The 17,782-nt window shown below is 35.9% G+C and overlaps 1 protein-coding gene across 1 annotated transcript in view; it reads left to right on the forward strand.

Annotated features, from left to right (window-relative positions):
- The window catches only part of CTNNA1 (catenin alpha 1), a 153,479-nt gene that overhangs the window by 54,509 nt on the left and 81,188 nt on the right, over window positions 1-17,782 (forward strand). Inside the window, exon 7 of the mRNA XM_027856545.1 lies at window positions 2,991-3,194. Coding sequence (XP_027712346.1) covers window positions 2,991-3,194 — 204 coding nt within the window. The remainder of the gene's footprint in view (window positions 1-2,990; window positions 3,195-17,782) is intronic.

A 17,782-nucleotide genomic window follows, 5' to 3' on the forward strand; every position in this document is an offset into this window, starting at 1 on the left:
GACTTGCCCAGAGTCACACAGCTAGTATTATGTGTCTGAGGCTGGATTTGAACTCAGGTCCTCCTGACTCCGGGGCCAGTGGTAAAAATAAATTTAAAGAAAGCTTGGTGAGATACACAAATAAGTAAAGTATTCCTGGGGAGCATTTAAAGATTAAGATGGAAGTAGGGCAGCAAACAGAAGAAAAATGGAGAAGATCTGCAAAATTTTTATAAGAAACTTTATACCCTCTAGACTCTAAAATTAAAGTCTTGATATGCTTATAGACAAGGTAGAAATGGCACTGTGGAGAACAGAGGTCGGCAGGTACATTGGACCCAGTCTGCATAGAGGAGATCTCTGCCAGAGGTAATTAAATTTTGAGAGTATTGAAGGATCAATCTCAAGACTTTGGAAGAGGGGAAGGTACCAAGGGCTTATTTACCTATTATTCCAACGACGCAGAATCTTTCAGACTCATCTAGACATGAATCTTCTGCATACATGTCAAAGGACATTCTTGTAAGGACGATATCTTTACTGTGTCGCAATTGACTGATGTGGAGAAGGTTTGTTATTATGAAAAGGCATTTGGTAACAGTGGAGCAGTTTCTGTCTTAAACCACTCTTTCCACAAGGTACCTTCTATCCATAGCTTCAAAATTCCTGTAAAGATATAGTCTAGAATATTAGTCTCCTGGAAGAGATCTATAACCATTTGAAAGAGTTTGGCCCGACCATCCACACAGAAAAAATCAAATGCATGAAGTATTTCTTGCTCAGATTGGGACATGCAGATGTATGGATACCCTTTGCCATCAATATGCATATGTTGGACAGACAGCATAGGTGGACAATGAATTGGGCCCACAGTTAAACAGGAGGAAGAGAGAGGGCTGAATTGCCTTCAGAAAATTACAAAGCTCATTTAATGACCCCAAGCTTCTCCTGGAATAAAGAGACTCATCTTTTTAAAAATTGGTGGCATAGTATGATTGTGAGGTATCAAATATAACAGTCTCTGAAGAACTGAAAATGAATATTACATGGAGGGCAACGGAGAAGTGTGTGATGAATGTGAGCATGCTGAAATATATAACCAATGAAGACTTTCAAAGAACAAGAACAGACAATATCAGTGGGCTAATAAATAATAGGAAAAGAAGCTGGGCTGGTCACATAATGTGCAATGACAGGAAGATAGCTGTAGTGTTCTACTGGTTTCCACAACTTGTTTGTTGGATCCCGTGTCAAATTTACCAGAATTCATGAGTGGATTGTAATTTTCATTGTTGGAGGGAACATTCAGATTGATGAACTCACAGGATCATTTGAATAGTATGCAGTCAGCCAACAAGCATTTATTCAGTGCTGACTATGTGCTAGGCACTGGGCTATGTTCTGAGGCCACAAAGAAATGCTTCTCAAGCAGATCAAATTGGAATGGAAGAAACAATAAGTAAAACAACTCTGTCCATACAAGACATGTATAGGGCAAATTACAGGTAATCTCAGCAAAGGCATTATAGCATTAAGGGGAAAGGCTTTTCATAGAGGGTGGGCTTTTAGCTGAGACTTGAAGCTAGAGAGGAAATTCAGATTAGCTGAAACTTGAAGGAAGACAAGGAAATCAAGAAGTAGAGGTGAGGATGGAGAGAATTACAGGCATGGAAAACAGCCAATGAAAATGTGTGGACTCAGAACATGAAATTTCTTATGTGAAGAACTGAGAAGTGAATTGATTTCCTTTGAAAAGGAATTCAAGATCATAGATTTGGCTAGTAGAGTACCTTAGAGATCATTCAGTCTGGGTTCCTCATTTTACTCCTATTAGTATGTAAGCTCATTGAGGTCAGGAGGCTAGTTTTTGCCTTTCTTTGTATCCCTAGCTCTCAGTATAGGGCCTGGCCATAATAAGTGCTTAATAAATGTGGTTGAGGCCAAGAGAGATTAAGTGACTTGCCCAAGGTCATGCAAGTATTTGTTAGCAGAGCTTTGATTTGAGTCCAGATCCTTCAAATTCCTTTACAGCATGCCTGCCACCTGCTTGACATTTCTCTAAACCTGTGTATTGAATAACACTCTTCTGAAACCAATGAGTTTTGAAAACATTAAAATTTTTTATCCTTCAACATGACCAAAAATCAAGAATGGTACATACTGTGAAATATTTTTCTGAATGCAAAAACTTAATTCCTTAATACATAAATCATTTGCTATCACAGTAAGGATGAGCTTCATTGGACCATATTGCAAGGCATTTTCCAAATTATTTATAAACACATTTCCTGGCCTTGAAGTACTTAAAATCTAATCATACAAAAGAACTAGATGATACACTGGGAGTGGAAATCAGAAGCTAGAAGGAATTCTAAGAAGCAGGGAGCTAGAATAGAGGTGGGACTGAGACCAAATTTGAGACAGGTTCACAGCTCTCTATTATTAAGCTATCAATACATTAACCATGAATTAAATGGATTTTATTCTGAAACTGCCTTTTGAGTCAGTGAGATTTGGGGGATGATTATTTGAAAAACATAGTTCATCTGATGTTGCATAGCCAAGCTTGCTATGTATAGTCTATACCATGGCACTTTTACAGGTTCAAGAGGAAACCAACCCACTTTCCTTGTTTGCTTATGATGAGGTAATTACATTGGACAACTTTAATAGTTAGCATTGTACAGATGGACTTGTAGGTAACTCAAGAGTTCGGTAGTTTGAATTTGATTTAGGCTGACATATTTGCATCTGTTTTTTCTGTAACATGCTTCATAGAGGCCAAGTTTTGCTAAGTTGTTGGTTTGCAGTACTTAGAAAAAATGAACTGCCAGTTGAACACAGCTCATCATTATGTGGGATTATCCCTGGAAATGTTACCTTCAATCTGTCATGAAGTATAAATTTCCTCCATATGTTTGACTATTTGTATGCTTATCGAATTGTAATCAAAGTTTTTCTTAGGTAATGGCATAGTTATAGGTAATAGATAATAATATTTTCTTTTCCAGAAACAAATAATCGTTGACCCTCTGAGCTTCAGTGAAGAGCGTTTCAGACCTTCTCTTGAGGAGCGCCTGGAGAGTATCATCAGTGGAGCAGCCCTGATGGCGGATTCATCTTGTACTCGTGATGATCGGCGGGAACGTATTGTTGCAGAGTGCAATGCAGTTCGACAGGCCTTACAGGATCTACTTTCTGAATACATGGGGAATGTAAGTGTGAGGGTTTGAGTTGTCTTTATGGATTTTTGCTAACTTAAAAGATTCCTTTTATTAATCCCATTAATGATGGCAGAATATTGGGTAATTTATGAATTTAACTTTTTTTTTTTTACTAAAGTATTGATTACCTGAGTATTTTTCAGTATTTAGGTGGTAAATTAAGGTGTTATTAGCTTAATTGCAAAATACAAATACTTTCCTTGGAGTCTTATATTGTTCTCATCATATTTCTCAACATTGAGAGGCTGTAAGCAGAAGACTTTTGAGAAGCTGCCACTTTTAATAATAAAATACAGTTTTAGATCTAATTGTGAGAATATGCATGCCATACAGATTTCTATCTCTTCATAATTGTCATTTCTAAATTGCTTTTCAACCAGATGGACAAAAATTAGAATAGGGCATTGATTCAAGCATTTCCCTAATAGAAAATTATTGGGCTGAATTTAGAATATTTTGAACTTAGAATTCTGCCACCACAGAGCTTGTGGTCCTGAATCTTTTTGCCTAAGAGAATACTTATACTTATGTATTTTGTCCAAAGGTCATTTTCCCCCGCTACCTTTTTATTTTAACTTTTAAAAAATATCTTCACCCTCATGATCAAAATATTGGGGTAAGAAACAATCGATTAACATTTACTCAGTGCCATTTATGTGCTTGGCATAGTGCTAAGTACTGGAAATATAAGGGAAAGAGTTCACAGTCTAATCAGAGGGGGCAATATGCAAACAACTATGTACAAAAAAGATATAGAGAGGCTAAATTGGGCAGGGGGTAGTCTGAGAATGAAGGCACTAAAATGAAGGAGAACTGGGAAAGGCTTTTTGCAGAAGGTAGGATTTTAGCTGGGACTTAATGGAAGTCAGAGAAGCCAGGTGTTCCAGACACGGGGTCATCCAATGAAAATGTACACTCAGGAATCGGAAGTCAGCATTATTGGATAACAGACTAGTTGGAGGGGAGTGAAGTGTAAGAAGGTAGGAAGGGTCCGGATTATGAAGGGCTTTAAAAGCCAAACAGGATTTATATTTGATCCTGGAGGAAATAGGGAGTTACTGGAGTTTTTTGAATTGGGGGAGGAGGAGGGAAAGGTGTGACATAGTCAGACCTGGACTTTAGGAAGATGATTTTGACAGCTGAGCAGATTATCAGTTGGAGAGACTTGAGGCAGAGAAATGAACCAAAAGGCTTTTGTTATCAGCCAGTTGTATTAGGTCATGAGAGTCTGCGCCAGGGTCACAGTACTGTCAGAGAAGAAAAGGCAGTTTATGGGAGAGTTTTTACAAAGGTAGAAATGACAAGTCTTGACAACTTGGTTGGATATGGAGAGTGAGAGAGTAAGGAGAGTAAGGTTTCATGACTAGGAGGATGGTGGTGTCCTCAACAATAATGGGGAAATTAGGAAGAAGGGAGCATTTTTGGGGAAAGATAATGAAAATTCTGTTCTGAATGCACTGAGTTGAATATGTCTCTGGGACAACCAGGAGTAGAATATGGTGAAACTGAAAGTTAGGAGAGAGGTTAGGACTGGACAAGTAGATCAGAGTGATCTGTACAGAGATGATCATTGAAACCAGGGGAGCTGATGAGATCAAGTGAAATATATATATTTCACTTATATATTATTATATTTCTATATAAGTATAGATCTAGAGAGCCTAGGAGAGAGTGATATCTGTGGTTAGCAGGTATGACCTGAATGAAGATTATGAAAGGAGAGTGAGAAGGAGCAGTCAGACAGATAAGGGGAGAAATAGGAGAAAGCAGTATATCTAAATTTGAGAGAACTCAAGAAGAGGGTGATCAGCAGTGTCAGATACTGCAGAGAGGGGAAGGATGGGGATTAAGAAAAGGCCATTAGATCACTAATAATTTTGGAGAGGCCAGTTTATGTTGAGTGATGAGGTCAGAAGCCAGACTGCAAGAAAAGATTGAGGAAAGGAAATGGTGCTATCTTTTGTGGGAGCACTTTCTGAAAGAGGTGAGCTACAAAAAGTGGGAGTGAAGTAGGACAGTGGCTAACGGGAATGGACAGATCAAGTGAATAAATTGTCTAAAATCAGTTTGTTAAAAAATGAAAATTTGGATTGTCACTAGAATATTAATATTCAACATTTTTTCATGAAAATTTTTTTTTTCGTTTCTCCATATTCCTTCCTTGCTATGCAGCTTAATTTGTTTGGTTGAACATATTCAGTAAATGCTACTGGTAAGTTATGAATGTATATTCTTTGAGTGAAGCTGAATATATTCCCTTGTTTAGCTTGTTTTCTACCACATTGTAAAATTAGTAGAGCATATTGAATTTTTTAAAGCCATTGCTATGTTGTGATTGTAGCCAATGTACCTCAGAAAAATGAGATTAGAGGCTCAGTTAAATCAAGTGGAAAAAACAGTTGATAAGCCATGGTGAAAATGTGGGACATATTTAAAAATCCTTATTTAAGCTTGAAATTTTCAGAAGTGGTTAGGCTGAAGCATGAATTATGCTGGTAGAGTCTTAAATAGGGAATCAAAGGGCAGTGATACATAAATAGATCAAAGGTATGTGCTAAATTTGAACTGAGGAGAGTAGTGCAAAAGTCCCTCAATATGGTTATGCCAAAGAAAAGCCAAAAAATGCTTCAGTACCTAAGCATATGGGGTAATGAATCAGCACCAAGCGCACTGTACTGAGGACAGAGTGACTAAGGATTAACAATGGAATAACTTGTACTGCATAGGCAAACATTATGAGAGTAAAAACTATGGTGTAGATTAGATGCCAAGTGGTGTAGTTGAAAAGAGCACTAAAATTTGAATCCTGGCTTATTTACTTCCTACTAGTGTTCCTTGGGACAGGTCATTTCATCCCTCTGGGCCTCAGTTTCCTCAGTTGCAAAATGACAGGGTTCATCTTTAAAAAGGCTTAAGCTAGGAATCTTGAATAAAAATTAGCATTTTGCTTTATGTGGGTGTGTGTATGTATATATATAGCTTTTGATAGATATTCTTTATGTTGGAAAAGTATTTTAGTCCTGTATGGAGCATAGAGGGGTAGATATTTTGTGGCCTTTACTATATTTTTCTTGGGGGAAAAAGTTGAGAGTTGATTGTTTTGGGGTTAAAAGATGTTCATCAATGAGAGCAACCAGGCTAAATGTTTCCTGTTGTTTGTGCACGAACTAACACATGCAGAGCCTCTCATAGCTGGCCAAGGGCCAATCAGCCAAGGCTGTCCATTTATGAATTTCAGGCCTAGATCTGCCACAATACAAGCTGTCAGCCTTTGACAATTTTCCTGGGAAATGAATGAGAAAATGTATGTGTTACATTGAAACTGTAGACAACTTGGACTAATCAAACCTGATCTATAGTATGACATTTTATTAGTAAGGCTTCATTATTCAATTTTTGGGTTGCTAGGATTCCATTCATTGTGAAACCAAATACTTTCATACCAGATGAAAATGCTTTAGTTTGTCATCCAATGTTGTCATATAACGTGAAAAAAGAGCAAGGAAACTCTTTAAATTCCTTGCCATGCACTATTTCTTGGTGCCCAAATATTATAGAAATTGTATGTAATTGTGCATCTTCTATGCTATATAAGGGACTGAGTTTATTGTAAAATTTGCTATAAATTTTAACTTCATTAAAATCCTGGGGTGTCCTCCAATATTTCTCAATCATACTTCCTTTCTGTGAATAGACAGGTGTATTTTCAGGTACTTGTATTGACTTTCCAGTTTGGGCTTTTATAGGAGAGTTCCCAGAGGACAGAGGTTATGTATTTATAGTTGGAGATATTTAGATATTAATTTTGCACTGAATGAAAATTTAAGTAAATACAGGATTAACTTTTTGCCTTTGATGTAATATGAGAACTGTAACTGTTGTCAGTGAAGATAGGACATTTTTATGGTCTAAACTAGTGGTGTCAGACTCAGATTGAAATGGGGGCTATGTGTTTGACACCTGGTCTAAAGTGATGGTGAAGTGTGGGCTTTTTCAAAAATTACCTTAATGAATCAAACCACAATTTAGCTTCAAAACAAACAGGTTTGAGAAGCATTTTGTGTATGTGGCTTGGCAGTTAGAAAGTACATGACCTTTTATGATCATAAAATGCCATGTTCATTTATTAAATAGAATGGTACATGCTTAATGAAGCAATAGTAAAGTTGCCTTTTGAAGGCAAGATGATGGATCAGAGATTTGGAAGCATGATCAATATGTTGGCCTGCAGATGAGTAGGATTTTAGTATGTCAGAGTTGATCTTAGACTGTTTTGGTATTTTTATCTTCTAACACATTAGAGGAACATAGGAGACTTTTGTACAGCTAGAAACTCCTTACTGAGTTGTGAGGGTTGTTTGTTTAAACAAATGAAAACCTTAATCCTTTTAGCTTTTTGAGGTTTTTTAGTTGAAATTTTAATGTCTCAGATCATTACACTTTATATTAATTTCTGACACACCATCAATCCAAATAATGAGCTTTTCGTTATAGGAAGAACTCCAAAGACAGTCTCAACTAAACATTATCTGTAAGGTTTCCATCCCTGTGTTGTTACTTTACAGTAACTACAGTAAGCTACTACCCAAATTATTTTGGTTGCCCAAAGAAGCACAAATTGCCTTCGAGAATGGATAGCGAGGTCAAACTTGTGAAACCAAGTTTTTGAAAGTTATAAGGTAAATCATTATCTTTAAGGGTATTCTTTCTGGTCAAAAGATTTTTTAGTCCACTGTGATTGTCAATACTTTGGACTAATAAATCAGGTGTCTATAGAGTTTTATGGCTCCTGTTTTAAATGTGACTGAAAAACAGAATGGATTTCATAGATGTTCAAAAGCATAGTACTTCTATATTGATATTTGAATGAGGTCCAGAGGTTTTTTTTTTCCATTTTAGAAATTCAAAAGTGCCATTGATAGTAGTGTGAAGCTGGAAGTTTATTAGTCTTAGTTTGTATCTCCAAATGAGTTGCTATAGAGTTAGATATAATTAGACATTTAACCATAAGTCTAGCTTCATTTTTTTAACTAATCCTTATATCTTCTCACTTTTCATTTTACTTCTAAACTTTGATACTTTCAATTGAAATGCTGCTTCTACTCAGCAAGCCAATTTCTGGGATAGTTATTTTATAAAATGTTGAATATCAAACTTCAGAACACCTTTTTACCGCAGGTGGGGAACCTTTCCAGGGTCCCATTCTTTGCTGGAGCAAAATATTTTCTTCTTCCTCTGAAATATTTCTTCCTTCGATGCTCCTCAGTCTTGTTTTACTGAAAGCTGTAACTCCAGCATCTCTCCTGGTCATAAAACAGACTTTGTGAGGAGATCCATGAAATAAAACTTTCCTCCATTAGTCAATCTTTATTCAGGTTTCTGCTTATTTTATTTTAAATAAGGTGCTTGTGACTCTGTGTTGCAATTTTTTTAGTCATCATCTCCAATCAGCAAATCTGCAAAATGGAATATTGGCTATATATAAAGGTCCAGATCATTGAAACAACCTAGTGTTTATATGCAAAAACAAGTTCTTTTGTCATAATGGTTTGCTTGAGGAGTAGATTGAAATTTAAGGAGGGAAAAGGGGTTCTTCTCTCCCTTTTTTCTTATGTTTTTGTATCTAAAAAGCTCAGGCAAACTGCTTTAGAAGTAAAGTTAAGATTGCCTGAAATAGATGCCACAGTTTTTCCTGCTTAAATCTTTTCTAATCATTGCAGATATAGCCAAAGTATTGCAATTTAACATTAGGTTTAGTCTAAAAAATCCTGTGTAGATTAACTTCTAGTTACCTTTGAGACTACTTGTTAATCATCTTCAAATTTAGCTCTATAGGGCAGTTATCTGGGGAAATTCCTTTTCCTACTCTGAGAGGATGCATAGATTTGATTTGTAAAGGAAAAACTCATATTGTTTCCACTCCCCCCATCTGTTTAATTAAAGTAATATGTCCAAAAGCCAAATGGACTGAAATAATTAGAAGTCAAGCCACAAATATTTGAGTAATAGTGTTAATTCAGTTAAACAGTTTTGAAAACTAATACGTATAAACAGATATTGTTGACCATTGGGCTGCTGGGGAGCTGAACACTGACATAACTTACAGATCCTTAAGAACACCTGTGTAAAGCCACATGCATTAGGAAAAATCAGTATTGTTTTCCTTCTTCAAAGTAATGATGCAGTGTGGTAAAATGCAATTTCATTCTGTCTGTGAGATCAGTAAAATTCTATTATTAAGAGAACTGATTGAATTCATCAAACAGTCTTTTCTTTTTCTCCAAAGGAATATTATTATATTTTCAGAACTGTTAGACTTTAAGAATAGGTAAAACTAAATTTCAATTTAACTTCAAGTTGGATTCAAGTTGATAGCTAAGATTGCAGTAATTGCACAAGTTGTTCGTTGCTGTCTATCTTGTTTAGATCAACTCTTGTCTATTAGTGTAATGAAGTGTATGGATTAATACAATACTGTCCTTTTTTTGTGGTACTGTTTTGAAGCCAATTCAAAATGAGATAAATTGTTTTTCTAATCCTTTTGGTATTGATGTTATTTTTATTTCACTTACATATTGTATAAATGTATTTGAGAATTAAAATTTACAAATTTGGAGGAACATAGTTATAAAACTGAAAAAGAAGCTTGGTTGGTTTCATACGACAGGTTCAGAGAATCTAAAGCTGGGAGGGACCTCACAGAATATGTAGTCCAATCCCTTCATTTTCCAGATGAATAAGATTGACAGAATAAGTGGGTGAACTAGGATTTGAACCCGAGCCTCTTTTCACTATACACTGATGAAAGCTTACTCTGATGGACATGGGTCTTGAGCTAGGCCTAAAACAACCTAGTTTCCTACTGATTCTCTTCTGTGCTTCATCCAAACTAAACTACTTGCTGTCCTCTTTAAACACCCATTTTCTTCTTCTGTGTCATTGCTCATAAGCTTGGAGTGTCTCAGCTTTGCAATCTACCTCCAGCCCCAGAACATTATAGAGCTAGAGCTGGAAAAAGAAGATGAGGAATCATGTGACCCAGAGGGGTGAAGTGGTAGATGAGTAAGAAGTTGGATTTGAACCCAGGTCCTCTTGATTCTAGGGCCAGTATTCTTTTACTGCAAATCTTTGCTTCTCATTGGTTTGATATTGTTGGTAAATGACACATGGGTTTACTGACTCCACCAGTACTCCCAAAATGCCTCAGATTTTGTGTATATCTAGATAGAAGAAGGCTAAAGGTCAGACAATCTGCCACCTTCTACCTTTAAATAAATGTTGTTTCAGTAGTTGTAAGATTGATAGAGATTATTATTGGGTAAAATCTTTTAAAAGAAGAGATAGAAATGGCTTATTGAACTCTGTGTTCTGTAGTTAAATAATCCTAAAGCATTAAGAAAATATTGAACAACATGAAGCTCCTACTGTATGCATGGCAGTAGGCTAGGTCCTAACAATGCAATGCTAAAAAATTATTTAGCTATTGTAAAGAAGCTTACAATGTATAGACAACCTTAAGATGTATTATACAAAATAGTGCTCTAGGAAAATTTGAGGAGAAACCAAACATTGTCAGCTGAAGGGGATCAAGGTATGTGTCCCAGAGGAACATCTGAGCTGCACCTTAAAAGAAAATATCTCTGAAGTTTAGCTGGTTGACGGCAAGTCTGTCATCACTAGAAATAGAAAAGTTCTGAAAAGAGATGATTTTAAGGGAGAAGATAAATTTTGGATGTGGCAAGTTTGATGTGCCTGCAACAGTTCATCCAGTTGGAGATGTTTCATTACATTGGAGATGAAGGACTGGAATTCCAAGGAGAGATTCTGGCAATATCTAGATTTGGAAATCATTTGTTTAGAAGTGATCGTTGAATCTGTGTTCCGTGTTCAAAAGAGAAGATCATGAGAGAGAGAGAGAGCACAGTCACAGAGTCTGATTTTTAAAGCAGCATTGTGCTTTAGGCAGCCACTTATTTTACTTCTGCTTATCTTCTACGATATGCCATTTATTTTTTGGTGTCCTCAGCTTGTCTCTTTGGACAGATTTTTAACATTGTGCTTTGATTCTGCACAATTTTATTGGGAACTTGTTTTCTGTAGGTTTCCTCTTATTTGGGATAGTTAGTGCATGTCAGATAGAATAAGGAATTGTGTTTTGGATGGTCTCTATCATTTAATCATCCTCGAGCTTAGTTGCCTATCTCTGGTTATTTACAGATAATGATTCACTTGCCACAGGAAGATGATTTTTTGGTTATAAACCTCTTTTAAAGAGACTCTGATCCCTTTCCTGATTTTCGTATTTCCAAAATCAAATCATCCCTTCCATTCTTTAGAGCATATCTTTTCAGTTTAAGCAAGTATTAGCAGGATTGCTTTTCACCTGTACTCCCACCACACTTCAGAATGTTGTACTAGGCTTGCTTGGAGTATGCCTGGAAATTAGAAGATATGAATTTAGCTTTAGAGATAAGCACACATATGAATTAATTTGAGAATAATTATAAATCAAGATGTTAATGGGTATAAAATAACATTTCTAATAATAACAACTTTAATACATAATAGTTTATTGGACAAAAAGTAAAGGGAAAGTTTACGAAGATTGCATGATCTAGAGAAGTGTCTGTCCTGGAGGGGGAGGGAATGTTTGGTACTAAATCTTTAAAAATATCTCAGTATGTCTTGCATTTTGCAAAAAGAAGAGGGAGAAAGTGATATGTGAAAGGGAAGGATTTAATAAGTAGCATGTACTGGATGACAAGCAGATTTGGCTTGATATAATCAAAAGCAAATCTTAACCATTATACAAAGTGGGATCCTCAACACCAACTGCCCTCTTACCTTCTTCTTCCCAAACCTTCCAATTTGTCATTGCCCTGAGTTTACTGAGTAAGAGGCCCTGTATGTAACCTGAGTAAATAGTCTCATAATAATAATTTGCTTTGGAGATCTGTGTTTTGATATCTCACTAATTTAAAGCCTTAAAATGATAAGATTGGCAGCTTTCTAAGGGTGTTTAGCTTTTTAGTATATTTCCTTATGATTAAGAAAAGGAATTTTAAAACAAAAATGAATGAAAATCTGCTTTCTCTAGCCTCTAGACAGAGACACATTAAGGACTAATGACTGCCAAAAGGAGATGTCAAATCTAAGCTATTCAGTTTCTGTCAGCTTAATATCCGGTGAATCAACAGTGTTAGGGTATGTCTGTTTAAAGTGGGTAGAAGAAAGCATATTTAAAATTCTCCATGTCCTAGACAGGTATATCTTATTTGATGTGGAACCAAAGTCAAAAGATAGAATTTTATTTGTAGTGATTCTTATTATATTTTATTTCTAGCAAAGCATATTTTAGAAGTGAAATGTTTTTAGAAGTGTTTTAGAGATGTTTGGGACCCTTCCCTCCAAAAAAGATTTGTTTGGAACGTTGGAAGGATTTGATTGCCCTGTAGCTGAAAGGTATCAAACATGTGGTCCAACCAGATTAAAATGTAATTGGGAAATATTTAACAAAATAAATAAAAATACAATAAAATGTAGACCCATTAGCAGCACTTCCACCCTAGAGCCAGGCAGATGTGACTGAAGTAGGAATTGGGGACAAGAGCCTGTGATCTGGTGTCCTGAAACTGTTGGGCTTGGATTCCCTGGCTATGCTCACAGCTGGAAAAGTTCATCTTTACCAAAAAGAAGAAAGAGAGTAAAGATCTAAACTTTATGGCTGAAAAAAAAATGTAGATAACATCACATTTTAAAACTAAATGAGAGATCCTTACGTATGTTTTGTTAGTCCCTGTTTCTATTTGAGTTTGACACCTCTGCTACATCTTAGTGTATATAGCTCACAAGTAAGAGTAACTTGGAAATTTCTTTGAGAGTGAAATGGTAAAATGTGTGAATGTTGCTCTTAGGAGGAAGTTGTGTAAGAGTTACCTTAAATGTAAAAATCGAGGAAGAAAAAAGTCTGCATCTTGGTAGATAAGCTTTACAATGTGTGGAAAATTATGACCTTAGTGTTTATGGTTTAGAATTTTGTTTAAGCTAGTTTATGGAGTTTTTAGAACAGATTGTTAGAGAATAGCTTTTAACATCAAACTTTAAAGCAGCTGCAACTCATTTAGGATTTCTTCCTGACCATATTGGACTGGACTGTAATAATATTTTTCTTGTAAGATTGAAACCTGTGTTGTAGTAGTAACAGTTATCTTTAAATGGCTTCTATAAAGCAGACTTTTGGAAATATTTTAAGGGGCGAGCACATATCAATATACATCAATGCATTTATCTGCTCTGTGCTAGTCTTACCAATGCAAAAGATTCATTCCTTATGCCCCTTAATTGTAGTGCCTTCTTTCTGTTTATTATCTCCAATTTATCCTGAATGTATTTTGTTTGTTCTTGGTTGTTTCGATGTTGTTTTCCCTCCTTGAGGACAAGTTTGTCTTTAGGTTTTCTTTGTGTCCCTAGTAATTAGTACAGTGCCCAGCACACAGTAGGAATGAAATAAATGCTTCTTGACTAACATACTGTTGTGTATTTTTACATATACAGTCATTCCAATATTTATGGTTTGGGATATTCATGTGTGTTGGCCATTGATAATTAAAATAGGAATTTTTGGAGATTTTTGGCATATTGTGGAAAATCACAGGAAATTTATTATAAATAATTAAATTTTGTCAAACATTTCAGACTACACACCTCTCTTTGTTTCTCTGGACTCAGTCATGTGATTTTTTTCCCCAGTGAGATCTTTGTATCTTGCGCTTTTCACAGGAGAAGGAAACCTGTGAAATAGTTGCTGCAGCTATACCATGGCTCTGAAGAGACTGTAAAGCTCTAGATAGTAATCTATCTTCAGAAGAACCTGCAACTTTTTTAAGGGTACAGTGTGATGTTTGACTTGTTTTTTGTGTGTTAAATATGATTAGAATTATTAAAAATAAAGGTTTGAGGGGCAGCTAGGTGGTATAGTAGGTAGAGCACTGACCCTGAATTTCGAGGACCTGAGTTCAAATGCTAATTCAGATGTTTAATACTAGCTGTGTAACCCTGGGCAAGTCACTTAACTCGGATTGCCTCCCTCAAAAATAAATGAATAAAGGTTTGGGATGGGGCCTAGAGTTATTTGCAGTTTTTCACATTCATGGGGGTCCTGTACCCTTAACCCCCATGAATGTCAAGGGACTATCATTGTAACTTGTTGGGTGATTTTTAGATCATGTTAACCAGTAGGACCAAAAGATATAATTTATCATCCTGCATCATCCTAGACATTTTCACTATGTTCCACATTGAATTGAAGCATTGTTGATAAATTAAGATGACATGAGTATGTTAAAAGTTGTCCTCTGAGCTGATCCTTTTAGCTCCCTAGCTTTGTGTTTTGCTGACTAATATTGAGTTTGAGTTTCTCTTTGAAGACTTCTTAAAACCCTCGACATAGAATTGAATAGTAGATAAAATCTAGTAATTTTGCTCTTTCTTTATTTTTTATCATTTCCATAAAAAGGACCTCAGTTGGGGTGGGGAGATGGTGGATTGAGGACAAGAAATAATAAAAAAGGTGAGTTGCTGGTCTTTATAGTGTTTCCTGTTTAAAGCATGTAGACCTAGACTCTTGTTTGACTATACAATGTGATCACTTCTGACTTTGCTCCTGCCTTAACCTCTAGAACTACAGCATTGAAATCCCGTACAGGTTTTCTTTTCTTCATAGCTTTGGGAGTTATAGGAAGAGAAAAAAAATCTAGAATAGGATGAATAATTTTTGTTGAAGTTATGGAGTTTGTCTCTCTGTGCTAGGTAATTCCTCTTTGGCACATCTGCCTCACTTAATTCAAGCATTACATATTCTGTACTTATTTAAGCTTGTAAGATTGGCACAGAGTAAACAATAACTGCTTGTTGACTAGTTGGTTCTAAGAGGTATTAATTATTTTGTTTCAGTACAATAGATTTTACATTTGTTTTTACATGTAATAATTGAGGTGCCTCAAGCAAGCAGTTAGGTTTGTTATGAAGATGTATTTAGCCTTCGAATGGAACGAATTGTAGTGACTGTTGAAATACCTTGGAAAACAGAAGGTAGTTTACCCCTCCACAGAGGGAGGGAGGGAGAGTTGTTATTTCACAGCCCTTAGTATGTTACTGAATAGAATGGTTTAAAAATTGTTGCCCTGGAGTCAGAGCCTTGGTGGAAATGTACAGGATAGATTTCACAAAGTTGATTTTTATATATTGGGGTTTGGTATGAAAGATGTGAATGTTAAGGGTGGCAGTGATTGTATAGGTGAGTATATCCCTGGGAAACTGTGAGTAACGTGGATGGCAGTAGAACATACTTATTATTACCACCCCACACTCATTGCAGCAAATGAGATTGCTGCTGTGTTCTTTCTAAATTTCCCTATGCCCAGCTGGGATGAAAGTGATCTTGCTTCTTGGGTAATAAACCTATTTCATTTGGGAGCTTAGTTACTCTGGAGACCTTTTACTATGGCCTAAAAGTTGTCTGATAGTTCTAGTTTGTTTGTATTTATATCATTCCCTAGCCACACACTTTTCTTTTTCTTAGAAGACAATATTCTGTCACTTCTTTAAGCATGCCACCACTTGTACTCGTCATGCATATTTGGGGTGGTTCTGGGGTTATGAGGTCTTAGCTGTTTGTTACCTTGGACGGCCAGCCACTTTTTTGCTTTCCAGACTTTTAGAGCCTTTGGTAGTTCCATTTTCAGTTTTGCTGAGTGAAAGCAGTTCATTTTCCTCTCTCTCTCTACCTTCTTCCCCTTGAGCTATAGTCAAATTTGGAGAGTTGTGACTCTTTTTTTAATGTGCATTCTGGTAGTAATGAGTAAAGACTATATTAATTTCCTTTTGCTTAGCAAGTGTGTCCCTTCTGACTGTGTTGCAGGGGTTGTTTTATTACTATCCATTTGTCTGAGCTGTCTAGCCTGAAGTTGGTGGCCTTATTCCCAGATTCATAATATGTTCTCTTTACGATTAAAATACACATTTTGCTTGGGTCTGGCTCACTTCTTTTTAGTTAATTCCATGTGGCATGGGGGAGGGTATTCTCTGAGAGTCAATTCTAATTCTACCAATTTAGTTCTTGGATTAGATAGCTCTGTAGTATATTTTTATTGCTTTTTTCCTACTCAATTTTAGATGTCTTTGATTATTGCTTTTGATGCCGGCTTTTTACTTGAGTCCTATAACCAATAGTGTACTTTGTGATTTCTCATTTGTTTTATGGAAGTTGTATTTATTGCCTTCCCTTTATCCTTGAAAATAGTAGGCATAGAAGACTATATTACACTGCTATGATATAGCCTTTTTTTTGGCCTTTCTTGTAAACATGCAGGCTCATTGTATAACAGAATATGTATACTATTTGCTAAAAATAGTAACTCTTCCATGACTTGTGTGGTATAAAAATGATAGTGTATGATGATAGTGTTTACTCTAAAACATGGATTCTGAGCTTTTTTTGTGTCATTGACCTCTTTCACAGTCTGGTGAAGCCTAGAGACCCCTTCTCAGAATAAGGTTTTTAAATATATAAAATAAAATACATTGAATTACAAAAGAAACCAATTTTGAAAATAATTTGCAGAATATTAAAAACCAGGTTCAAGTTCTTTCTGCCTAACATAGTCTAATCAGTCTATCCCTTCAGATCATTAGTATGGCTGATATTGTGGTGGTAGACTGTCCTGTGGTGGTATGGATTTTTAAATGTTAGTTAAATTAAATAAGGCAAGTATGTTAGCCAGTATCATCCATTGATGGAGATGCAAACAGTATTTACATATTATGAACCTGCTCTTTGCATTTATATGAGTTCACTAAACATTTATTAAGTGCCTACTATGGCCCTAGGACACAAAGACAAAAATAAAAATACCTATCTTCAAGAAGCTTACATTCTTCTGAAGAGAAAACATTATGTACTTATCTGTGAAATTGCTTAATGGTGAGTAGTGTCACCCTAATGTGAAAAAGCTCTAATTTGGTGACCACTCTCCACTCTTAGCAGTTTCAACAGCCATTCATAGGTCCTTGTTTTTGAGAATGCCTGAGGAGTTGAAATCTGACCCAAAAAGATCGAGGAACATCAGCATTGTTGGGTTTTAAGTGTTTTTATATTAGTCCTATGAACCAAGTGCATTTGTTATCCATTGTTTGTCCTGTTTGATTATTGAATTTTGCCTTGATCATTGTCACTATTAATGGGGCATTTTAGGTAAGTCATTTCCCAGGCCTTGTGTTTTTTTTGGTCCTTTGAATCTCATCTCACTATTTATTCTTTTCCACTTCCACATTGTCTTGTTTACTCCTGAAAATTCACTTATCATGGTGATTAATATCACGTCTCTTTGTTTTTCTGTATTTTTACCCCCAGACATTTAATAGTTGATGTCATTGTTTTCACACCACTGGCATCAGCTAATGATAGTTCTTTATTGCAGTAAAACCTGTATGTCTCACAAGTCTGAAATATAATCATTATGTCTTGTCTTTTAGGTTGAAATGTTTTTTTTTTAGCTGTCTCTGATAGGAAAGCCTTAGGC

The sequence above is a fragment of the Vombatus ursinus genome, unplaced genomic scaffold (genome assembly GCF_900497805.2).
Source record: "Vombatus ursinus unplaced genomic scaffold, bare-nosed wombat genome assembly UNPS02011572.1, whole genome shotgun sequence".
NCBI classification, from domain to species: domain Eukaryota; kingdom Metazoa; phylum Chordata; class Mammalia; order Diprotodontia; family Vombatidae; genus Vombatus; species Vombatus ursinus.